Source organism: Myiozetetes cayanensis, unplaced genomic scaffold, assembly GCF_022539395.1.
Source record: "Myiozetetes cayanensis isolate MyiCay16 unplaced genomic scaffold, myiCay2020 scf2-11, whole genome shotgun sequence".
Taxonomy (NCBI): domain Eukaryota; kingdom Metazoa; phylum Chordata; class Aves; order Passeriformes; family Tyrannidae; genus Myiozetetes; species Myiozetetes cayanensis.
The window spans coordinates 69,834,699-69,861,240 of NW_026087411.1; the positions used below are offsets into that span (position 1 = coordinate 69,834,699).

Here is a 26,542-nt window from a genome sequence, read left to right on the forward strand (position 1 = left end):
CATGTGTCTTTTTATACAATCTGCCTTCCCATGGGACTTTGTCCCTATATCCTGCCCAAAGAAACCTGCAGATTCACTCCACGCAAATCCAACAAATTCCCCTCCAGTACTTTCTTTTGTGGATCTTGCTTTTCATTACATCTTCTTCAGCCTCCTACTTTCCTTTTTCTTAACAGTAACACTTATGATGCCTGTTAACTTATCTACCATATGGCTTCACAAGAAGGAGTAAATACCTTGTAGCTATTCTCCTACAGATTTCTGCTTTATACTTCCACAAATCTTTGCCACTTCCCATTCCAGTTTATTGGAATATATATGAATGACTTTATACTTCCTGTTGTGTGGAATGTCTCCTGACTTTGGGGTATTTTTTGCTATAAACCACCAGGGCATTCTTCTGGATCCTACCTATGTCTTCTGTGACATGAGTGGGAGCAACTCCGATGGTTTAAAAAAGACACTGCATGTTTAAGTTTTTCCATCAAAAAGTTAAAAGACTTCATGAAAAAAAGGAACATGGTTTCATGGTTTGACAGCTGAATTCTAAATTTTTCTTTTGCCTTTTAGGAGATTTTAATGGCAACAGGGTGGGCAAACAGAGCAGTGGGGCAGGCACAATCCTAAATGCAGCTTATACCAAGGAGAATTTTCTACTGTTGCTATGAATCACTACAGAAGTTATAATCGTGAAAAAAATCATACTGGAGGCAACTGAAGCCTCCAAATTTAATGGACAATTCCAAGTTCATGACTATACTTCTCTACTTATAAAAGGAGCACAGTGATACCCCCTAACAAACAGATTAATGTAATATTTATGAATGTACATCAGTGAACTGCAGAGAAAAATCATGGCACAATAAATAACTATACAACAATTAAAGGTAGAAACAAATGGAGGCATAGACAAACAAAACAAGTGATGACTGAGGAAGCTGTTAAAGAAAAACATTTCTTGTCTGCCACATTGTTTTAGTTTTAAGCACGTGGTTGTGCTGTTAAGAGACTACCATAACACATATGCAGAAGGCATCTAAATCAAGACAGCATGACTTCCTAAGTCCTGGGCAGTCAGTGTTAACACAGTACTGTTAAACAATGTTTAACATTTCATAAGGATTCTCTTTACTTGTTCTGAGTGCAAGCCGAGCCCCTCAGCTCCATTAAGCCAAGAAGACCTGAATCCCAAGTAATTCTTGAAAGAGGATCAGGACCTTCAGACCCAAAGTAGCGGCCATTGACATGTGAGCTATCAGAGCACTTCTACTTAGAAGCAACCTACCATCCAGTATAAGTACATAAGGCATTTACTGGACTAAAGGATTTTAAAAGTACCTGCTGACAGCATCGCTTCTCGATATTTTAAGAGGCACGAGGAAGAAAAAGTCTCACAACTTCTAGTGAAAAGCAAGCTGTTCTACCCATTACATACCTTCATTCTTACAAATGGCTCAATGGTTTTGTCTGAAACTGAAAACCAACAGTCTAAAACCTATAGTCTGAAACTTAACCAGTGAAATTTCTGTCCAAATAGTTATCAACTTGGTAGCTACAAGGAAGTGAAAGCATAATGTTAATCATCAAAAGACTAGTCAGAATCCTGAATCAAAATGCCATCAGCCCAGTTTAGGGTTGTGGTCACTTAACAATAACTTTATATATCAGCAGAGAGGTCACCAAGTACAGTGAAACTCCTGGGGAACTGTGTTCCAACCCAATGGGAGTCATATACATAGAGCTTTCCAGGAATCACATCCCACATGTTTAAGCAGAGAATTTGGCAATATTTACCAAAATCTGTCATATTTTGAGAAGTCCTGGGACTGAACAGCCCTTGTACACATAGTTGAAACTAAAGCATGCAACAGCAGTGTTACTGTAGTGGTGTCAGGATCACAACTCATTTACTTGAACATCAACTTAAACCCCAGGTTTTAAAAACAGCTTTTGAATGCTATTTACATACAGATATGTTATGACTACTAATATACCAACAACAATGTTAGTCCAGGCAAATACTGTAGTGGGATCTTTGAAGGCAATCTGTGATACACCTAAGAGTGAATTTACTGTATCATTAAAAAGAAAATTATTATTGTTCTTCTGCCAAGGGTGGGGTTTTTTGTCCTGCTAAATTCAAAATCTTTCTGCCAAATTAAAAAAAAAAAAAATAAAATTTAGTTTGACTTGGAAAATAGTGAATGTGTGTTTTGGATTCTTTTTTTTGCTTTTTTTTTTTTTTTTTTAAACTGCAAAAAGTCTGAGCATTAACTGATCTAGATTGGACTGGGTACTTACTCTGTCGCACAGCTCTTCAAACGTGAAGTCTGCAATGGTTCCACACGCTTTATTCAGCCTCAGCTCTCTGCCTTGCACTTTTAGAATCCTTGGTCTAGTTACTATGGGAACATGAACAAAGACTCAATCTTCTCTGGATAATTACTATAAAATTCATCTCTTACAGATAGGAAATGCATAGCTTCATGAATAATAGCACATGATTCAACACATAAATTAGACAAAATGCTGATACAATGACTGCCACTTGAGTGTGGCATCAACCCATATACAGCAATGGAACTTATTAATTGGTCAGTGGAGATTGGGCATTGTGTTCTAAATGTATTCTCTTTCAAGAGAAATTAACTTACGTACAATCATTTTGTTTCTGAGCCAGCTCATCAAACAACTTATCCATGACAGCCTCCACATCAGCTTCACTTGTGCTACAGTGAAAAGAATAATAGAATATGAAATTAATAACACTTGAAGCCAACATCAAACAGCTGCCTGAGCCTGCTTAGCTTTTTGCCCATCAAAAAAGGGAACAGGATGTTATGCTCTAAATACAAACATTACATTTAGAATACACTTAAAAGTAGAGAATATTAACTCTCAGGTAGATGATTCTGCCTTATTTGCATACACTGAAAGACTTCTGTGTTTTGAGCTGTTTCCAGTAATGAGGCAATACAGACAGAGCAGATCCATTAACACTATGTGTACACAATGAGAAAAAAGGCTTCTGGCTCTATCTTGCATGCAAAATAAGAGCAAATAGACAAGGCAAGGCAGTCAAGCACCTAAAGAAGTATTCTTTGAAATTTCTGAAAGGGGACTTTGTGAAATTAAATGCTGAAGCAGCTTTTTCTTTTTTTGGGGGGGTCAGGGGAGGGGTCAAGTCAACTGATTGTATCGATCTAAAAATTTGCAAAATTAAACTGTGAAATTAAAAATACCAGTATAATTTCTTCAATAGTAATTTTATCAGTTCCCCCCCCAAACTCTGTCCCCAAGACAGATGGTGAAAATGCAAAATACCTGTGCTGAGGCTGAAGTTAAGTTTATATTCATCTTCTGGTTGATACAAGAATTATAACTCAGTCCAATCAGAGAATTTTTTTTATCATTGAATGGGTTTAGAGGGTCAATCTTTCCATATTTCATTCTTAGAGATGGATAGATACAGCCAGATAGATCATATTTCTGGCTAAGAATAGTAAATTAATGCTACCGTAGACAACAAACTAGACCTAGAATATATAAAGCTTCATTGAAATTTGTACAGTCTCTTTTGGTGTGGAAGGTCTATTGCTTCCTTCAGTTCTAGAAATCCTCTATATGACAAATGAAGATCAGCAAGTGACACAATTACTCTCCTTATTAGGCCTTAAGCACTTTACTAACAGCAGAACTGAAGTAACTACTTTTTAGCTCAAGATTAACAATAACAAACCTTGTAAATACAGAGAATTTGGGGGAAAAACCCCACAAACTTCTGTAAATGCAGAACACTTTAAAAAACATTTCTGACTAACAGATGACATAAAATTGTACAAGTTTCTCTCAACATTGATATTTTCATGCTGCTTTCCTCCAACAAAGTGACAAATGAAAATGAACAGACAAAACCAGGACAAAGGCCATAGAAGGGGGGAAAGACTGTATATATCTGTATCAGAGAGAATGTGCATTACACATGCATACCATTATCAAAAAGTTCGATGGAAAGGCTGCAACAAGGAACAGCTGAACATGATGCCAAGGTGGAGTGTTGCACCTAATTGCCAAGAAAGTTCATTTTACAGACACCTGAGACTGAGATCAATGAAGTGGCTTTGATCAGGCATCTTGTAATTGTGTTACACTGATGGCTCTCAGATGAGCATGAAACAGCTTTAAGCAACTCTCAGTTGCATATTTTAAATGAAGACAAGACTACACAAAACATGAAGCATCAAGGAGATTCTTAACAAAATGTGACAATGATACTATGACCCTTAATAGAGGAATGAAAACACGTTAGACAAGGACATCTTCTTTTGGGGGCAAGACTGCTAACTAAATTTCAAAGATCTGTAGCAAAATACTGTATAGTACCTAATTTTAAAACAAACAGAAAAAAAGAATCCCCACATACTAAGCTAGTTCAGCAGTGTTGAAAGCTCCAATGAACAAGTCTGAATAGAAGAAAGAATGAGATTCCCTCAGAAAAAGAAAGGATGATGAAATAAGTATCTTATTCCATTGGCAGCTACAGGATTTTTCAAATTGTTTTGTTCCCCTCACTGCTCCCTAATGATTTACACACCAAATTCTGAAGGTAACCCACATCCTGTCAATAACAGAATACCAAGACAGACATCACCAATCTCTGCCATTCACTTGATCACAAGTTTTACAGCAGATCACCATGAAACATATTTCAGCTGAGTACAAGTCCTGCGACTTGTTTGTGTTTCTTCCCCACTGAGAGCTGATGCCACAGGCCTATTACCTGTTAGAAACCACCAGTGTGCTCTTGCTTTCTTCAGAGCATGGACAGTGAGAAAAGAATACAGCAGGTGCTCTCCACAATTGTCAGACAAAGTCACAGAGTGCAGCAGGCACAGGAAGCAGTGCCATGAGCAGGGGCAGCGGCAATCCAAACAAGAGCCACGATGAGCAACACCGAGATATCAGTGGTGGCTTCAAAAAGAACTGCTAAAGCAGACACCGCAAAGATTAGAGGAAGTGGAGCCAGACAAGAATATGGAACAAGAGCTACTTTTCTTGAGCTCATACAGTCACAATTTGTTTGAGGATACAGAACCTGCACTGGACGTGTTTTCCGTACATAAAATTCTGTCATTTCCTTCCAGAAGCAGAAAGAGTTACCTCTTGTAATTCTACTAAGCATTATTCCTCCTTCCTACAACAACTATGGTGTCTAACTTTATAATAAAGTGACATGGACATACTTGGTTTCAAATACCTATCACAGTGATAAAAATAGCACACCTTTCTTAATGGAAGCATGATCAATATTATACACTGGGTTGAAACACGGAACAGTTATAAATCTCATACTAAGCAGTCTGCTTATCTCATACTAAGTTGTTTGCTTTGTTCAGGTTGTCACTGATCAAATAATACTACAAGAGCAAATACAAGACAGAAAAATGTTTGCACTGCAAAGGTATTTTTACAAAAAAGAGAGAACGTTCCTATTAGGCAGATTTGTGCTGCAACCATAACTGTGAATATATTTTAAAATTTATTTATTTGCAAATATAAAAAAGCTACGGAATTTTTGTCATGACAAACAGAAACAATCTGTCAAAACAGGAGGGTGTTGGGTTTTTTCATCCACAGCACTTGAAACACCCAAAATTAAATGAATCCTTGTCATTGGATTTCTATAAATACTTAATTACTTAAATACAATAAGGATGTTCTTCTATTATAGGAGAATTGTGCAATCTCTCACAAGAGGATATTCATTACTTTCTAACCATCTGTCACTTCAGTTCTCCAAACACCACACCTCCCCAAAAAATCTAATTAGTTTTTATTCAGTCACACATTATAAATGATGCTAGTGTGGATACTGAAAATGTAGTTTAATGAAGTTAATATCAAGGCATAATGGAAGGCGGTTTGCTGAACAAAATGGACCAGAAGGCAAAAAAAGGAAAAGTCACACCCTGCTAATTCTACTATACATTTTCCATTTCCCATTAACTAGGAAATTGTTGGCTAATAAGAAGGAAAAAGAGAGCAAATACAATATCATAGATAAACTTACAGGTAGTAAAGTTTTCCAGCAGCTGGAAGCACTCGTTTCCTGTAGTCTATTCCAGAATCAAGCTGGACTGTGTTGCAGTATTTCTACAGAGACAAAAAAAAAAAAAAAAAAAAAAAAGAAAAGAAAAGAAAAGAATAGCTTTCCTCAAGCCAAAGCTGTATTTACTATTGTCTGTGTTAGAGAGAAGACACACTGCTGTGATAAACCATCAGCATGAATATCATCAGTGAAACAGAAATTCAAGATCAGAAAACTGAAGTCTCCTTTGCAATAATCAAAGCAAAGAAATAACCTGGAAATCGTTCACATATTCAAAACAAAAAAGTTACCATTTTCACAAGTCCCTCAGCTAGAATAATATAGATTAGAAGCACATGAAATAAGGGTGAACATTATTTGTTCTCTCTGGATAGTGCTTTGTTGGGGCAGTGTGCAAAAATAATTATTTCCACATTAAAGTATGTACATTTAGAAAAACAAAACTAGTAGCATTAAGAGTTTAACAGACTACAAAGAAATTCTAGCAACAAGTGAAACTACTTCTATTTTATAAGCTAAAAATAGTTATCTTTTACTAATAAGATTAAAAATTTTGTAAATGAGACATCAAATATATGAACCACACCCATCTCGCTGCAAAATGGACCAAAGCAAAAAGAGGAATAAACAAAGCTCTATATCAAAAAGATTTTGTTTCATTTTTGCAATATCTGCATTGACTCAGAAAAGCATCTCTTTCGTTCCTCTTTAAACAACCTGTAAGATTACAAGTGTGATACAGATGTCTTAAGCAGTCACAGTTAATTGCTTCTGTTAGAAAACTCAAACCCAGCTGTACTAAAGGGTGCTTTTTTTTATTCAAGGACTGAGGCTGAGAGCAAAATTCTCACTAATATCAGTGGGATCAAGATTTTACACCCTCTGGCAAAGGGAATAACTCTGCTTATGTGTTATGGCTACTGCCAACATACACAACTTCTGTGTGTTGTATAGCTAGAAGCAAAAGAAGCTACAGAAGAAAGGGAGGAAAAGTTTTAATATTTTAGAAAAACGTAACTCTATCAAGAATTCAATTAAAGCAATTAAACTTTTTTTTATGTAATTCAACGCCACTAAAAGTCTTTGGATTGCTAGAATGCACTAAATCACTCTGCTTCTTCACTGCACTATGAACTACTAGTTTATCTTTAATAGTCTTGTTAAGCATTTCATATTCTGTGTGTCAAACTTTTCAAAACCTCCTTGAGGCCATTCAAATAACAAAATTGGAAATGTCAAACCTCATTTATAGCAACTACATTGCAGGGAAATAATTTAGAAGAACTATCATCAGTGATTTTAAGGAACAATGGTCCTTTTGAACAAATGCGTTGCACAGGACATTGCAGGAGTGACTGTGATGACTCATTGCACTAATTTTTTGCCCTTGGCTATTACTGAAGGCTCTATACTGATTTTAAACCTCCTCCTTCTCTGCACAGACATACAGCTGAAGAAAGAAGGTGAAAAAAAACCCATCCTGAAAGCACAGAATCCCAGGAAAATCCACATATCTTTAATTCCAGTAAGTGAAAAAGCCATGCTAATCAAATCGTTATCTTGGACTAAGGCTACTGCAGACACAATAGCGTTGGTGCTACAATATTATTATAATCTATTCCCTTTCTTTTCGTGAGAGCTCACAAAGAAGGAGAATGACAGAGCAGAAGAAAAAAGTTTCAGAGGCATGTAATAATATGCACAAGGGAGGGAGGCTGTTTAAGCTTTTCTTCAGCATCAGTCTGGCAGCCAAGGCTACAAGGAAGATTACTGAAATTTCCCAGCAAAGCTGGTGCACTTAGCTTTTATTTGCCAGTATCTTTCCACCTAATGTTTTATTTTTCCAAAGTAGAAGATTAGCTTAAGTACTATTTTCTTTATGCTAGTAGGGAAAAAAAAAAATGCAGATTACTACTACAGCTTTGGGGACTCTGAGATTACTTAGATTAACTTTAGATACTCGGATATTTAGTCATGCTGTTCATAATTTTGGGGGTTTTCTCCTGGAAACAAGAGATCATCAATCTTGCGTTAATTCAGCCTCACCTCTTTGGCCTTTCAAGACGGATTTACAAACTCTACTGCTCCCTCAGCATGTTGTGTTGCATGCAGTGAAGTGCAAACACAGAACTATGTATAGTTTAGAGTATTCTGTAGTTATGGTAGGGTTGAAAGAAATAAAAAGTACACCTGAACACTGCAGCTCATGTAAATTTGTTGCCCTGATATTTACACTGGTGCTTGTGGCTCAACTTCTAATGAGTGCTGAGTGGAGCAGGAGTTCTGGGCACTCAAATACAGGCTGGTACTGGGCTATGTTATGCAGGTCGTTGCAACTTGATGAAACAGAAATCAACAAGCAGTGCTACATTATTTTAGTCCGCTTGTGTTCCACTTACAAACTCGTCACTCCTTAAATTCACAGACAGCCTTTTATGACTCCATGATTTAACATTACAGTGAATGAGTTTTGGAGTTAAGAACTGTAGATGTAAATACTACCAATACAGCTACAAAGAAGATTAATTTTTTCTGTCTTCCTTCCCTTTTTCTTCAAAGTAATTAGTATTATCACTATTCAAGAAAAATCACTATCATTAGTGACACTAGTCAAGAAGAGCTTGTGTGTTCAAAAGCTTATTTATGTTTTTTGGCCTTTTTAAAGCTACAAACAGTTGCCTAACTGAAAGATATTTCTCTTCCCTATAAATCTTGCTTGTTTGTCTGCCGTGATTGCACTACTACTGATCCTAATATGATATAACATTATACAGTCTATTTCAAAAATATCTGCTAGATATTCTGGGCTATAGGACCTTTTAGCCAGAAATGCAATAGCAGAATCCTGTTCGGAGATCTAGAAAATAAAGTTAATACAGTCCTACTGATTTTTTGCTTCCTTAGGAGGCGAAAGTTAACCGAACCAAATATGAAAAAAATGGAAAACCAGAATTCTGAGGTACAGCAGTTTGTGTAATACACAATATAAGCATAGAAGCAGGGGCCGGCTAACAGGAACAGTGAAATACTTAGTCCTTTTTAAAACATTTGGCATTTTAATCTCCCTTTCCTTAAATTTTCTTAATTAATTTATGGTTTTGTCCTCTTCAGATTGATGCTCAGCTCACCCACACCTATTCTTTTAGACACTGTATAAATATACATAAAAGGAACAGCTCCTGCTATTAAACCCAAACATTGTAATCTGCACCGCAACATGCTCTCAGCAAACACTGCTTTAAAACATGAATCTTGCTGTTAAATTATAAGTTGTGCAGGGTAGGAACAAGCTTCTCTTATGTGGATATATGACAAATAGAGATCCATAGGTGCTAATGTAAAATAATGTAACAAAAAAAAAAATCACACAGAATTTGGCAATACTATTTACACAAATCGAGCTACACATAGTAGGGGAGAGAAAAGTAGTGGCAGCAGTAGCAGTAAACCAAAGGGCAGTAATGGGAGGACTGCTTGCACTGCCAGATGATAACAACACCATCCCTCCTCTAAGTTAAGAATGTCTCTGCAGATGGTTCTAAAGGAGGATTCAGCACATGGTCACCTTTACTCAGAGTCAGAAAGGTCACAAAGAAGCTTTGTGCACAGCAAAGATCCAAAAGTTTTTCCTTTAGGGTTTTCCTTTGTAGACAAGAGTACCCACAATGGTTTTCTGTTTCTGCACACATTAACATTCACTTATCTGCTTCACAGAAAGGCAGAGGACAAAATGTTCATCTTTGTACATTATTCTTTTAAGATACAAGCTTTCAGTGTTAAAAAGACAGCATATAATCACAATGTATAACAGAAGAAAATAAGACACACCAAAATATTCTATACGTCCAAGCTAAACACTTAAAATCCTAGGTTTACGAAAAGAAAAACCAGATACACGGTTGCACAGTGTGGAAAAACAAATCCTGCTCACAAGTGTAAGAATGCTGAACGTCAGAGAGTGTGCCTATGTGATATCCCCATGCATCTTCTCTCCCCTTCACAGGTGTTAACAATATTTTTCTCCTTCATCACAGAACTAAGCAGTCAATACTACAATTTAAAAACCTGCAAGTTTGGGGAGGAGGGGAAAGGCTTCTCTACTTTTTGTCCTTCTTCTTCTTCTTCTTATAGCAAGGGGAAAAAAACCCCATACAGTACTACATATAGAAGTTCTAGTTTCTCTCTTCATCTTCGGACTACCTCATCCAGCACTGGACTGATTAAATCCTACAGATGTGATTGCATCCTCACACTCACTAATCACCACTGAATCCTAATCAACAGCCACAGAACTAACTGGAGTGCTCAGATTGTCAGCACTTAATTGTCAAACCCACGACTGTAACTATTGGTTTCCAATTGTTAAGATGGAGTTTTAAGATTTCAAATTTCATTTACTTGGGCTAAACTTCTTTTGAAATAAATACTTAATACTGAAGCTACAGTCAGTCTAATAGAACCACCCACAGTTTCCAACAGATTTTCTATTCTCCTGAGATATTTAAAAGTCTGATTTACTCTATTCAATTAAAGTGCATAAAATTAATTAGTCATACAATTTATTTTGAAGTCATTTATGTATTTATGGATACAAAGAAAAAATACAATTACAGAATTGAAAACGCAATTAGTAAGTTAAAAATACAGATGTGAGCATGCAGTTATTTTCACTGAAGTGGCATAAAAACTTTGTATTCCAGGTGGAAAAAAAAAATGATAAAGCCTCAACACCAAAACCAACAATCTTTAGATAGAGTAGATAAAATCAGACTGTCAATAGACTACTGTAGAAAGTATTAAATACAGACTAATATAAATACATTTTTCTTCCTGTGACTACCTCTAATATTCCTTTGTTGCTGCAATCAAGAATGGTAGCTACTAAAATGTTTAACTGCTCAAGAAAATAAAGTACACGACATGATAGATCATTAAGAAGAGGAACAAAGGTTTCAGAAAATTGAAAAAGGCAGTCAAAGTTAACTGGATAACCTGCAAGTTCTCAAGACGTGTGTTTCCCATGTGTCACAAAAAGCCCTGAAATGTCAATAGACAGCCTTGTGGTCCACATTAAACACGTGCCCCTGTGAGCTCAAACATTGTGATCAGCTAAACAACCTTGATAATGCAGGTGAGTAGATATTTCTTAAGCTTATTGAATATCATTGTAAGTCAACCCAATTATCATTCTCTGCTCTGGATTTGTAACACCACTAAAAAAAAGAACGCTGAAAAAACAACATATAAATCATCCTGTTGGACCACAGGAATACGCAAACTAATCACCACGGAATCCTTATCAACAGCCAAAGAACTTAACCGTCAAAACCACCTATCCTGAAGACCTCCAGAGAAGGGGTAGGGAAACAGAGACACTCGAGTGCTTCAATTTAGGATGATCATTACCTTAATTCCCACACCTGCTGAGCTTCTGCAGCCTTTCACACCTGTGTCAAACCAGACACCTGCAAATGCAGCACTGCATCTGCAGTATCAAGTAACGCTTTCCATATGAGCAAAGAAGAGTATAGTTCTATCCCCACACATGCAAAGCTGCACAATTAATACTCTTGGCCTCTGTGTAGTTCTGAACAAGTACATTAGGACAACTACTACTAGAAACCAAGCCACGCCTATCTAAGAAGTGCAACTTCCAGCTACTCTTTTGAGTAAAAGGAATCATAATTTTTATGCAGGCCTCATCCTCCCTTTCCAAGTGCATCCTCTGATTTGGTGTCCATTAACAATACACAGGATCACTAATATTCCTTTCCCCCAGCAAATCAGAAAAATAATGAGATCGTTCATTTGCAGTCGTTCTTCTCATACATTTACATCCCACTTAAGAGAGAAAAACTCTCTTGCATCACACAACACGTAGACACGTGATAAGAGCACGCTAGCCAACAACAGAGGAAGAGTTCCTCAGGTATAAAAAGCTCAATGGACTTAACCATTTTTGTTTTTCATTATTTGACTCCGTGTAGTGTTACATTAGCAAAAATAATATTATTTCTTCTTTCTCAAAATTCTTCCTTAAATGAATTCAAGAAAAAGTTGCAAAGGATACCATTACAAACTAGCATTTTCCATAACTGTGGTAGAATAAGAATCGTCTTAAGCAAATAGGTAGCGTGTCATGAAAAAACTTATTTCCGACATACAAAGCACAACCACAGTGCTTTGAGTAACTTCGGTGTACTCTCAAAGTCATCAGCATGTGACAGTCACCAGCATGTTTCAGAATGTGAAACTGGTCCAACTGGGACTCATAAGCTGGACAAGTCATAAGCTGGACAGGCTGTCAACAGCCTGCTGAGAGAAGTGTAGGAGGTTACGTGCAGTGTTTCCTCTCTGGTGCAGCTGTAAAAGGAGATCAGCCAGACTGTTAGTCACAAGCATGAATGGTACACAGCTTGGATGTCGAAGTGGAAGAGAAGAGATACTAAACAAATTTTGCAGACACACAAAACTGGGAGGAGCTGTTGACTCTCCTGAAGGCAGGGAGGCCCTGTAGAGAAACCTCGACAAATTAGAGGACTGGGCAATGACCAACAAAGTAAACTGCCTGATTCTGCACCTGGGGTAGGGCAATCCTGGACGCACAGACTAGGGAATGAGATGCTGGAAAACAGTGCTGCGGAAAGGGACCTGAGGGTCCTGGTCACCGGCAAGTTGAATGTGAGTCAGCAGTGCCCTGGCAGCCAGGAGGGCCAACCACCTATGCAGGGCTAAGGGTTGGACTCAATAATCCTTGTGGGTCCCTTCCAACTTAGCACATTCTGCAATTCCCTGATTCTGCGGTACAGGTGCAGGACCTTCCAGGGGCTGCTCCTTTTATCCTTTTGCCCTGGACATTTTTTTTTTTTTTTTGGTTGTTTGTTTTTGTTTTTTTTTAAAAAAAGTAACCAAGTTTGTTACTTTCCCAACTTTCTGCTACACCAATCCACAGGAACGCAAGATGTACTCAGGGGGAGGGGAAAGGAGAAAGAGAATCGTCAGATATTTGGTGGTGGATAAAAACTTGGTCCAAGCATTGTTGGGTGTGCACATAGTTTTTGTCTCCTTGTTCAGATGTTGTTGAAACAGTAGACTTTAAAGAAAATGTCAATGAATCCTCATAAGCACTATACATGACCTCTGGGGTAATTAGCAATCATTCAAAAGCAACAAGACTAAAGTGTTCTATTCTTTATTACTGTCAGCTCTTGTCTTGATCAGCATTTTAATAAAGACGGTTCATTTCTAAGACAGTTCCATGAATCAGTCATAATTACATTCTGACACGCAGTGAATAGTAAAGCAAAACTAAATATCACTTCATCAACCTTTCTAACCTTTATGCAAGTATTAACTGTAAATAATTTTTACACAATCTTACAACAAAAAATCCGCACATTTCTTAGCTTTGTACATACTCTACCCTAACTGAATTTCTTGTGACCTATACCTGAAAAAAAAAACCAACCAAACCCTACAATCAGGAGTAATTATTTAGTTTTGCATGATTTTCAGGTATTGCCTTTCACAGATCAAATAAATGACCTTTAAGGAGAAAAGGCTATTTGTTCTGCAAAACAGTGCAATGCTTTAAGGGGTTAACTAAATTTATTTACAGTCTTTTTTCCCTTATATTCTTCTGCAATAATGCAATATGGGATATTGCTAAAATAGCCTTAGACATATCATGCTTAATCCCAGCTGTAAACACTATAACAAAACGAAACAAAAAAAAAAATAACCATGCAAAGACATTTTGAGGAAAACTTTCTAAATATCATCCAAGAATCTTGTAAAATATGAAGGAAACATCACGGTCAATTTGATTTTAGATGACAAACATTTTATTTGTGAATTATTTTTCAATGAACCTAAAGCACAGAGATCTGGGAAAAGAAATAATGCCAAGTATAATTTTTTTTCAATGAATCTTCTTCTTACACTTGGGACAAGAACTTTTAGACTTTAAACTGAAGAGCTTAGCAAAAATAAATTGAGAGGCAAAATTCATTCAGTGGAAGTTGCACAAGTTTACATTACAGCCTTCAAACTTTAGCAACTAAGAAACCCCACTATTCTTGCTACCACAAAGAACATATGATCTATTGTACAACTTTTCAATAACTTATTTTAATGTCTAGCTACAAATCAGCTACCCCCTAAGAAGAGGAAAAATAGACAATTAACTTGTAAAATAATGGTGCATGAATAAAAACAGAGACTCTTAAAATGTACTGTTCTGTGAATAGTATTTCAGATATTCAGACAAAAGTGAAAGCACTCAGAAGGTACAGATGTGGCTGTGCCGGCTTGGAGACAAGTAGCCTCTCCTTTTTCCAGTCAGGGAGCAGAAGAATGGCAGAGTAAACCTCCATGCAATAAGAATTACACTGAACAGCTCTCCCCATTTCACATCACTTAGGAAAAAATCTTCCGTGCATAATAAGGAAAAATTTAAAAAATAAATTAAAAAAAAAAAGGGCCAAACCTGCAAACCACAAATCATCGTATAACACCCAGTTTTGCTAAAGAATCAATAACGACTGTAACTTTCAATCTCCTAATAAGCAAGCTGTGGCATTCTGTGAAAAACAAATGCCAAGAGTTCACACTGAATTTATAACATGATGTTTCGTAAGCTAAGGGTCAAATCACCCTTAATACATGTACTTCATTGGAATTATACCCTGGACAAAGTTATTTGTCCAGATTTCTTTTATGCTGTTGTTTTTCTTTTTAACATTTGATTTGTATTTCTTTTCCCAGTATTAGCCTTTGCTCCTGCCAGAACTGTTGGCAGGCATGAAAAAAAAAAAAAGGAAAGAAAAAAAAAAGTAGTATTGATTTACAAAACTGGATTTCCCAGAATAAAAAAAAAAAAACCAAAACTATTAAGGTCTAAACAAAGGCTAAAGATGGCTTACGCTTAGCTCTGATGAGGTCCACTACCTCATTACCAACAACTGAAAACTTCTGATGCATTTTGTTTCAAGGGAATCCAAAAGTCCTTGCTGTAAAGCAGGCTGGGGGGTGCAGGGTCCATTCACTCATTCTGTACCACAACCATTATGTAAGAAGTATAAAACACTGCCTTTATGCTGCCAAACCACAATGACTCTTCTTACATCAAAGCGTTTTCACCACTAGGGTTTTTTTTCCTCTGAAATTTATTCAAGCCAAGGGCAGGGAGACAACAATTCATACACACTAATTACACCTAATTATCTATTCCTTTCTTTTCCCCCCCCTTTCCACCAGCTTCGGCCAGTGTTATTTGCTATCTGGGTTTCTCACAACCTCCCCTTGCCCTGTCCATCCAACTCAACAGTAAAGTCTTTGAAGAAAACAGTTGTGGCTTCTTAGAATTTTAACAATATAAGGTTCAACTCAAATTAAATTATTCTATTGTTAGTTTTGACACATTTATGTGTTAAATATGAAGGCCTCGTTAATTTGGCAAATTCCTCACATCTCTTCACGACTAGAATTGCTGGTAACACCCTCTCTTGTAGGAGCTTCTCCTCATGCTTTCTTTTCATGATCTAAATGAAATGTTTATTGGATTAAAGTTCTTCTCTGCAGACCTCCACGGTGGCCTGTGACAAAGAGCTTAAAGGCTTTATTAATTGGCTCGGGCTTTTTGGGGGGAGGCAGGACCTCATTTCACATTACCTCACAAGCAAACAGAGCTGCCACGTGTAATTAGACTAATTTATCCTGATATAGCAGGAATCAACTATTCCATACCTATGATATGCTTTGATTTACTTATTTTAATCAAGGAGTAAACAAACAAAGCAAGAGCTCAGGAAATCCTAACAATTAATGGGAGGGAGAAGGCAGGAAGCCTGGCCCAGAGCTACATTAGCAACCATTTTATCCTAAGATAAATTTTGATCTGCATCTAACTAAATTGTGTAGGAGCAAGCGTGTAAGACAGACGCAGAAGGTAAACAAACTGAACAGTTCATCTTTCAACAATACAATAAAGCAACAGGGACATTATAAAATATTGTAACATTTAAGTGCTCTAAACTACAGAATTCAAATAAATCTTGTGTTTCAACGTAACACATACACACAGAGTGACTTAGAAGGCTGAATGCAGAAACGATTGGTAATTTCTAATCTGACACCCTGCTTTCTATATACAACATTTTTTTAGTTGATAGTCTCACAAATTTGTCCAACACAAATTACTTAGAAATTATACTGATGTTCAGCACAAAAATACTTGCAGTCATGCTATATTTCCTATTTTTATTTTTTTCTGTGTTTAATTAGGTACACTTCACAAAAGACGAGTACTTCTATTACTTGCAGAGAGAGAGAACAAGAACAAATGCTCCTTCTACTTACGAGTTTGCTTGGTTACATACTAAGAAGGGAAACAAAAGGCCCAACATCTTCAGTAATGAAAAAGTCAATTGATAGGCGAAGCCATCACAATATCAAAGGCCTAATCCCTGCAATTCTGACTCAGGTGACAGTTCACAGGGGTCAGAGTGGCTGACACTGACCTCAAAAGCAGGTTTTAACTATTCAACATACTGAAAGCTGTGGGGCTATCACACCATTAGACTGGAACAAACTGACAAATCAATTTCATCAAGGAGATGACTTTTTTTGGGAGGGGGGCGAGGGGGGAGGCAGATCCGCCACTCAACAAATGCCTGCATTTCTCACACAGGTGGTTGGACAAAAGCTGACTGCACCATCAAAGACATTTTATATCTACCAAATGCCTTTGTACAAAACTAACTCCCACCATTTTCTTAGGGACAGCTCTAAATGTTTTTTAAACAAGTATTTTTCACATACTCAAACTAAGTTATTGAAAAGTGAAAATGCTTTCAAGTTCCTCAATTTCTTGCTTTCTAAGAAAATTTATATTTCACTTAAAACCACAGTAATAATCATTAACCAATTTCATGGAAGCAGCATATAAAAATACACTGCTTTCTATTTGAGTGCACAATGCTTACTGTTAAGAGTCATTTTAACCAAATACTGTTAAAATAAATAACTATTTGGTCCCTGATAGCAGAAGGGGGGGAAAAAGGTCACTACAGGAAGCTGACAGGGCTTTCATGTCCTACTGACAATAAATTTCTGGCTGATTCCTTCTCTTAAAGCAAAATGCAGGTAGCCAAAGCCAAACACTTTATTTTAAAATTGTACCTTTTAAAGGTGTACTCAGACTATGAAAGGCCCTAAAACTTTCTGACTTTCAGTTAGAATTTAGTGCAATGCAGGTCTATTGCATGAAGAAAAACTGACAAAATGCAGAAGTTACATACTTGGTATTTCAACACAGCTTGACATTTTTAAACTTCAGACTACACTTCCAGGAAACCTTTGGAAACTCAAGAACTGCTCACTGAAGTTACAGACTCCATATAACAAATTTGAGGAGCTTTCCTTCCTGAATTTCTGGAGAATGAAACATTGAACTAGTCACTGAATTAGAATTAGGATTCCAGAACAGTTAAGGGTTGATGTAAATGTCTTCATTAAGCTTCTGCAAAAATTAAAATGTTGTCGAAATTACTGCCAAACCAGTAAATTAAAGAACTCTTTTTTTTTTTTTTTTTTTTCCCCAAGAGCCTCACACATCATATTTTACATCAAGTTGTTAAAGATTAGTGGAATGTTGATCTGCTGGAGGGTAGGAAGGCTCTGCAGAGGGATCTGGACAGGTTGGATTCATAGGCCAAGGCCAACTGTAAGAGGTTCAACAAGGCCAAGTGTTGGGTCCTGCCCTTGGCTCCCAACAACCCCCTGCAGTGCTACAGGCTGGAGGAAAAGTGGCTGGAAAGCTCACCAGCAGAAAAGGACCTGGGATTAAAATTTCTTCACCAAAAGCATTTGTCAAGCATTGAAACAGGCTGCCCAAGGAAACGGGTGAGTTACCATCCCTGGAGGAAAGACATGTAGATGTTTCACTAAGGGACATGGTTTAGTGGTGGACTTGGCAGTGCTAGGTTAATGGTTAGACTCAACAATCTTCAAGGTCTTTTTCCAACCTTGAATAATTCTGTGATTCCAAGATACATATCTTTATTTATTCTGGTCACTAGTGGTGTCTCCCAGGGATCAGTGTTGGGCCCAGTTCTGTTATACATCTTTATCGATGATCTGGATAAAGGGATTGAGTGTACCATTAGAAAATTTGCAGATGACACTAAGTTAAGGGGGAGTGTTGATCAGCTGGAAGGCAGGAGGGCTCTGCACAGGGACCTGGACAGACTGGAGAGCTGGGCTGATTCCAACGGATTGAAGTTCAACAAAGCCAAATGCTGGGTCCTGCACTTTGGCCACAACAACCCCCTGCAGCGCTACAGGCTGGGTACAGAGTGGCTGCAGAGCAGCCAGGCAGAAAGGGACCTGGGAGTTTGGATCGACAGGAAGCTGAACATGAGCCAGCAGTGTGCCCAGGTGGCCAAGAAGGCCAATGGCATCCTGGCCTGGATCAGGAACAGTGTGGCCAGCAGGAGCAGGGAAGGGATTCTTCCCCTTTACTCAGGGCTGGTGAGGCCACACCTGGAGTGCTCTGTCCAGTTCTGGGCCCCTCAGTTCAGGAAGGATATGGAGGTACTGGAGCAGGTCCAGAGAAGAGCAACCAGGCTGGTGAAGGGACTTGAGCACAAATCCTATGAGGAGAGGCTGAAGGAGCTGGGGTTGTTTAGCCTGGAGAAGGGAAAGCTCAGGGCAGACCTCATCACTCTCTACAACTCCCTGAAAGGAGGTTGTAGCCAGGGGGGGTCGGTCTCTCCTCCCAGGCAACCAGGGGACAAGAGGACACGGGCTTAAGCTGCAGCAGGGGAGGTTAAGGTTAGACATTAGGAAGAAGTTCTTTACAGAGAGTGATTGGACATTGGAATGGGCTGCCCAGGGATTCTCCGTCCCTGGAGGTATTTAAGAAGAGACTGGATGTGGCACTTAGTGCCATGGTCTAGTAACCATAGTGGTCTTGGGTCAAAGGCTGGACTCAATGATCTCAGAGGTCTTTTACAACCTAGCTGATTCTGCAATTTGTGAATCATCTTTAAAACATTTAGAAAATTTATGTATTTCTTTTTGGTTAGCTTAACAAGCTTTTTGCAGTATTTATGCTCTAAGCATTTGAACAAAGTAACTGTGAGCAATGAATGTTCCTCTTTTCAAGAAATGCCTTAAAAAAAAAAAAATCACATAGTAGTTCCATGCACTTTAAAATGCTCAGTAAGAGATCCTGCAAGATTAAAGCTCAATCAAAAGGGATTGAATCTAATTACAATTATAGAATTAAAAGATTTTTCTTCCTAATACTTCTTATCTCTGTAAAGCTCCATCTCTGTAAAATTTCATGGACTGAAGGAGCACTCTTATCTGTTCAATAAGGAATACTGTGTTCCAAAGAATTACAGCCTGTGCTGCTTTAGGAGCAAACTGGTGCGAAAAATGAACCCAACTCTAGAGAGATTACAAGCCAGAGTTACAATTTACTAAAAAAGATTACAATAAATCAAATGATACAGAGAAAAACTGGTTTTCACCCCCAACAAACAGATATATAACCCAGTACTCTCGGACAAGAACAGAACTGTGTTTGTTGGTCCCTGTGCCGAGCACCACGTGGACCCCCGCAGGTGCAAAGTAAAAGGAAAGGAAAACCTGTTGGTCTGGATGATGATCACAGTTCTGTTGAAGTTCTGGTCCTCCTCTGGATCCAACAAGTGGTACCAGAAGTCCCAAAACCCAAAGTTTATATATGCTCAGGTTCAAGTGGGAATGCCCAGTACCTCCCCCAGGGTGGGCAGTTTCACAAAGGGTGATTTAACTCTGTGAGTCATGGGATATTTCTGGAGTCTTTAATGGTCTAGGTCTTGGCAGCTGCCTATTCTGCCAGTCCAGTATGGCCCATTAGCAGACATGACCCCTCAGGCTGGGCGTGAAGGTGCTAATGCCTCCCTGGAGGGGAGTTATCACAGCTGTTACCACAGTTATTAGTCCTAAGGACCTCGCTGCCTCCGTCCAAGCTCACTTGGCCCCGGCAGATGAACCTTAGGATTAAAGGGTGGGCTCAGTTCCGCGCACACTGTGTCTCACCTAAAAAATCCAATGCGCAGGCTGGAAGGTGTAAAGACCTTCCCCGGATCTTCGCTCGCAAAGACTGGCCATTATTATTATTATAGTGTGAAAACAAAAGAAACACTCCTCAAAGGGTTTCTTTAACACCCAGGTTGTAGCCTGAGGTGTCAGGTGTGCTCCAAATGATCCATTATTAACAGTCCATCAGAAACGACACAGAGGGTGTAGAATACACAGTTTTGGGTATACCTGCATAGTGACAAACTGTTCCCAGTCCCTGTAACTAGGACATAGCCATAACAATGAACTGATCAATTCAGAGTTTTCTCCTGTTTATGAAAACCACCTCTTTGATCAATGAATTGCTGAAAAATTACATCTCAAATTATTTAAGATTTTAAAAGATGAGAACACTGCGATAGGCTCAGAATCGGACAGGGAACACACACAGGTCAGAAAGAGCTGACAGTGGTGTTACTGGCATACCCAATAACACAGATCTGGGGCTTTTCTGTGGCTGGTTCTGTGGAACCTGAAGCATGTGTCCCTAAAAATTGGAACTTATCAACTGCAACGTCATACTGCAGGCATTCAACAACCACTTGTCCCCAGTAATCTACCACCTAGAAAGACAATACAGACAAACTCTGGAAGACAATTGTAGCTTCCCTAGAATGCTATTTCACCCTTTAGCTTATTCCACAGAAACTGGTTTTCAGTTTTCTTTGTACAAAATAGGAACTCAAACACAGATACTGGAATTACATGGACTGCAGAAAAGAAAAACAACAACTGAGGATGAGCATAGGTCTAGAAAAGAAACCATTTCTTTTCATCATTTGAAGACAGGAAAAGATTTTTGTAAAAGCTACCTGGGTATCTAGGAACTATGTCTTCCATTTATGAGGAATGAAACCACCCTGAAATCTATTTCAAATGAAGCATCTCTTTACAGAAATATACTGCCAATACTTTTCATTCATCCCACCTTCCTAAGAACATTTCAAGGAATTTGAAGCTCCTATGTTGAACTTGAACTCCTTTTAGTGCTGAAACTTCATTTTAAGATTTACAATCATAAAAGTTAATTACTGAAAAAAACAAAGAAAACCAACCCACCCATTTGCCCCCACTAAACCCCAAACAAAATCCCTCTGGGAGGCTCTGAGCCCAGAGAAAACTAAGACAGGAATTAGTCCTGGTTGTTGGCAAAGCCAGTGCCAGGGAAGAGGTCAGAAGAGACTGACATTACCACAGACACACACGGCTTGGAGTGAAGTATAAAGGTTGAGAAGACAAATCAAATGTTTGCAAAAAAACAATGTAGTATTTTCCTTCGTATTTTCACACAAAATGCTGGGAGACACCATGTTTACACTTCCTAATCGCACACAGCTGAGGCAGAAGCTACTTCATCCATTTACACCAATGCCATTACACAGATTCTACACACACTGGGGAGGCCTAAATCTGCATTTCTCAAACCACCAAAGCCAGAGTATCAATGTAGTTCTATCCACATCTTTGTAATGTAAAGGTTATTTGTTAAAATCTTACTTTAGATAACATTCCATTGTGGGTTTTTAATGCCTACTTCTAAAAACTGTTAAATGAAAAACGTATATTCTTACATTTTTAAATTAATTTTTAGTATCTTGCCATTACCATTCCACTTTCCAGTTAGCGGTCAGCAAAGCATTTGTTGATAAACTTCCTCTAATCCACCTTTCAGGCATTATGTTTTTGGGAAAGAATCATATTATACTGGTAACATTTATTAAAGTGACACTGAAGGCAGATATATTAAGAGCAGTATTAAAACACAAAGGTGTTGGGAAAAAGAACAATGACAGGTAATCCAGAATTTTAGAAAGGTCCTCGTGAATAGTGTTAAACTTTTTTTTCTCCATTCATTATGATGAAAATATTTATCTGCCTTAAGTCTAGGTTGTGGTACTTATTTTTTGTTGCACTACTACATTCTCTAGACAATCCATTTTCAGTGCTTCTCTCTGTATTCCATTCTAAAATATTTTGATCACATTCCCAGTCCTGATGAGGTATTCTACATGCATAAACTACATTTCCCTTTTTTTTTTCTTCAGCTAGACAGAAAGAGGAAAAAAAGGAAACTACAAATAAGCATACATGACAGATATTCTTAAAATCTGATGATTGGTGAAATTAAAGAGCCTTACACTTATCAAGAAGAAAACTCAGAGTCAACAAGGGAAGATATATAGAAAAGAATGATTTGCTGCCGTTGCTGCATTTCTAAAAGCAATTTCATATGGAACTACTTCTGTTCGTGAAAATACTCTTGACTGGGAGCTCTCCTGTATCCAATGCAGCCAGCTACAGAGCAAACCTTTTCAAGAACCTGAAATGGTAGTGGTTGTTCATTTATTTTTATGTTTCTCACTTTTCTAGAAAGCTCACATCCAGGTGAGAACCACTTTCACTGGTAACCTCCCTAACTTTATATGCAACCATTCTAAGATGTATAGGAGTGCCACAATAATGTCAATAGTATATTAACTTCAAAAACTGGTAATTGTTCAAATGGCAATATCAGATGTGCTTAGGCAATCAAGCAACCTCATGATTCAAAAAGGGCCCACTGAAAACCCAAGACACTGTCTGCTGCTTTACTGCTGAGCACCTTAACAGAAACATCCAACCAATGCGTCTATTCAGCAATTCCAAATTTCCTATCACAAAGCCAAGCCTACCCTAAACTCTACCTTACCTTTCTCTTATCTTAGAGATCAATATAGTTAACATTATTTATGTATTATTGCTAGCAATACTTCTGTGAGTTAGAGAAATGCTGTTATTTCCATTTTACATGTCACATCAATCCAGGCAGAGCAAGATATGAGTGGTGTATGTTAGCCCTTCATAACAACACAAATGCAACTTGTGAACGAAAAATACCTCTGACTTGTCCAGAACTTAAAAAGTGTGATTTCAGCATATGTTCTTTTTACCAGCAAAATAAGCAGTGATTGTATTATTCACATAGAGAAAGGATCCTCAATTTTTTAACTTAAATGAAGCAATTACAGTTTCTGACCTGCCACACTACAAGACGCAGACCCGAGGAAGCTTCAGAGCTGCTGCTTGTTGAACATTACGTGAAGCCTCAAAATTAGTCATTCAAAAACCTACTGACACAGGAGAAAGACCCAGAAGCAAGGCAGTCAAGGGGTACAGAACAAACACTACTTTCCTTACATCAAAGAAATGGCAAGTTTTCGTAGCGTAATAAATGTAAGATGTCCACAAGTACAACACTAATGTTAGAGGCATACTATGTTATACAGCATACACACACCAGCCAGCAAGAAAGTCTTATCCAAACAAACAAATTCTGCTGCCTTAGCCCAAAAGATAATTTTTTGTCATACTAAAAATGTCCAGCTTTCAAGACATGTTAATTCCAGAAGGACAAAGTCCTTTCTTGCCTTACCTTCAATTATTTTTGCTCGAAATAGTTAAAGCATATATGTAATCTGGAAACTAGCATCAAAGCAATCCTGTACAAATCTCCAATTTATTAATAAAACAAGGAAAAAAGGCATTTAACAGGTGGCTCTCCTTACCTTCAGCACAGCAATGAATGGTACAAAATTAGCTCTCTGAAGACCATTTTTATAGAGATCTGAAAGAAAGGAAATCAGTACCATTTTGCTACTTAATAACAATGTCAGCTTGTCTTCTAGTCTAGCAAATAAATCTCAGGATTCCTCCTCCTCAGGAGGAGGAACAAAAGGCAGAAAAGGAGAGCTGAAATTAATTTCTCTTCTTTTACTATATGTAAATTCAATACATTTTTAAGGAAGAAAGGAACACCCTGAGTAAGTCTGAAAAAGGCAGGGAATGAAAAAATGATTTTGATCTCTTAATGACATGTAAGTGATTGTAACAGAAGAAATTAGACCATCATCTGTTTTAAAGTAAGGTTATAAAAATATTTCGTAATGCTGGGTATACATTGGTATGATTAAAAGGCCAAACTGCAACTGCTAAATCCTGCGTATTTGGCAGAGGGCACAACCCCCACGTAAACTAAAAATACACAATTTAAGTTTACAAAGTCAGCATCATTCTTTCTCTGTGTACTGTGGTACACTTTATCTTCTAGTTATTCTGCCAGGTATACCCCCTTTTCCGAAGCAAGAAAAAGGGTCATCCCTGCGGCTAAAAAAATGAAAATTAAATTATCGTGTTAACTTAGGCAAAGTTGCTAAAAATACAACTGAATTTTTTTAAAAAAATGAGATACTACGTAACAAAATGCAGATCTGGACTCAAAGAAAATACAAATTAACAAAAACAACTGCAAAGCAGCATTTTTTGTCTTATTTATCACCATACATTTATACAACATAAATTTATCTTCTCTGCAAGTTATTCAACTGCCCAAGAAGTTCATAAGAGAATGACTTCTTTCAAAATGTAACACTTGAACTGCATGATGAGCTGTTCTGTTTCATGAATATTACGAAGCCTTATAAAAAGGCAGTAAAGCACCTGTGACTGATGGGAGGAATGAGTAAGATAATGCAGACACCTGGTAGAGATATCACAAAAATTCCACACAAAGACCATTCCAGGTTATGATTATGACTTATATTCCCCATAATGCTTGAAGGCTACAGCTATATTAAAGCCTTTATGCTCTGCCACCACTTCACTGTGGACAGAAGATGCAGCAGGCACAAGACACCAACACGACAGCTACAGAACGGTTTTCACAAAATTGGTATGTACACAGACATATTCAGGAAAATTATCAGTGAAGGAGATTCCACACCCTAATCACTAACAAAGCTGTAGGAAGCCATGCATCACGCTCATTCACAACTCCGCAAATCGGGATGGCTACACATTTGTTAAAAGTGTATAGCAATTGCATATTCACTTGCAAAGATTAGTGAACATGTAACGCTATTAGGCAGCTACTCCTGTTAGGCCTTTTAGTCAGTAGGGTTGTGAGTTCTGTATTATGTCTCTGTTTTCTGAGGATGAGAAAAATAAACAGTAATTTTGGTGGAGAAATGAAGCCAGGATTCCTCAAATACTGCACCTCAGTATTTTCCTTCACATCCCCCTGGGGCAGAAGTTCAACACAGTTAAGCACAGCACTAATGTCCAGCAGCTCAGTACATCTGCCCTCTAATGAAAAGGTCACTTTTCCTCTTTGTATCCACAGGAAACAAATCTCTCCATGCATTCTTAAACCATGATGTGGCACAGTACAGTGACTCAGCTCTCTTTCCTGTGGGAGGATTTCAGACATGCCGTGAGCACGCAGGAAGTGACAAGGGAAGAGACAGGCATTGACCAACACCTGGACTGCAACATAGTCCAGTTGTGGAGATGCTGTTCTTGACATTCTTTGTTGGGCAGCTAAAACAAATGCATGGCTTTTGGATCAATAAAGTGACTTAATATGCATCAAAAAACCCCATAGGACTATAATGGTCACAAACTGATGCCCTCAATTTAGGATGTTGAATACAATTCCCAAGTTATGATAAAAATTTCTCCTGAACTTCAAAGAGCAGTGCTCCAAAAACACAAGGATGGCTCTCAACTGAGTAAGGCATCCAGTCTATCTGTAGTTAACCCAACTACAGTAGTTATGATTTCATCTTCTTTGATCAAACAAGTAAAATAAGCCAAGAGGGAATTATTTACTCCTGTAGAAAAAACCTAAAAACCTTTGGGTGGATTTGTTTTCTTTTTCCTTAATTAATTTGGGAAGAAAAATTAACTGGTAGTTACAGTTAATACTGTAACTCTTCAGTATTTTTAAAAACACTCCAAAGTAATCAATCTGAAAGTTGCATAGAAATTACGCATTATGCTAACTCCTAATGCTACACTATATAAAAATTTTTCTCCTCTACAAAAAATTACAGTTGTTAAAACCCAAACAGATTTGGGCACTTTGTAGAAGGATTTACCTAGCTAGTCACTACCAGTGACTAGTTATTCTAAAAAAAGTTAGACATGGAAACAACTCTCCACCTAAGTAATTCCTAGTGAACTCAAACTGGGCTTTAAGAATGGCATCTTGATAAGTGGTTCTGCTTTGAGCTGGTGGATCAAGTCTGCAAGTTCCCGAGTTAGAAACTGGGAAGGATCGTACTCTCACTTCCCCTCTCTTCTGCAGAATATGGTCTTTTCCTATTCTGGCATACATCCACAATAGGCAGTATTTTACCCCTCCTCAACATCCCTGTCCTCAAATACCCTTCCACTGGTTTGGACAGAGTAGAGGAGATCAGAAAACATGTGAGGATTTGAGAGTGACAGGGGAAGGAACACCTTGGGTTTGAGAGAAAAGAG

The 26,542-nt window shown here is 37.9% G+C and overlaps 1 protein-coding gene across 3 annotated transcripts in view; it reads right to left on the reverse strand.

Moving 5' to 3' along the window:
- AFG1L (AFG1 like ATPase) overlaps positions 1 to 26,542 on the reverse strand; it is a 73,689-nt gene that overhangs the window by 22,642 nt on the left and 24,505 nt on the right. For all 3 annotated transcript variants that reach the window (XM_050314846.1, XM_050314844.1, XM_050314845.1), the window contains 4 exons: positions 23,788 to 23,846; positions 6,071 to 6,153; positions 2,659 to 2,729; positions 2,302 to 2,402 (listed from right to left, as the gene is read on the reverse strand). In XM_050314846.1, coding sequence (XP_050170803.1) covers positions 2,302 to 2,402; positions 2,659 to 2,729; positions 6,071 to 6,153; positions 23,788 to 23,846 — 314 coding nt within the window. The remainder of the gene's footprint in view (positions 1 to 2,301; positions 2,403 to 2,658; positions 2,730 to 6,070; positions 6,154 to 23,787; positions 23,847 to 26,542) is intronic.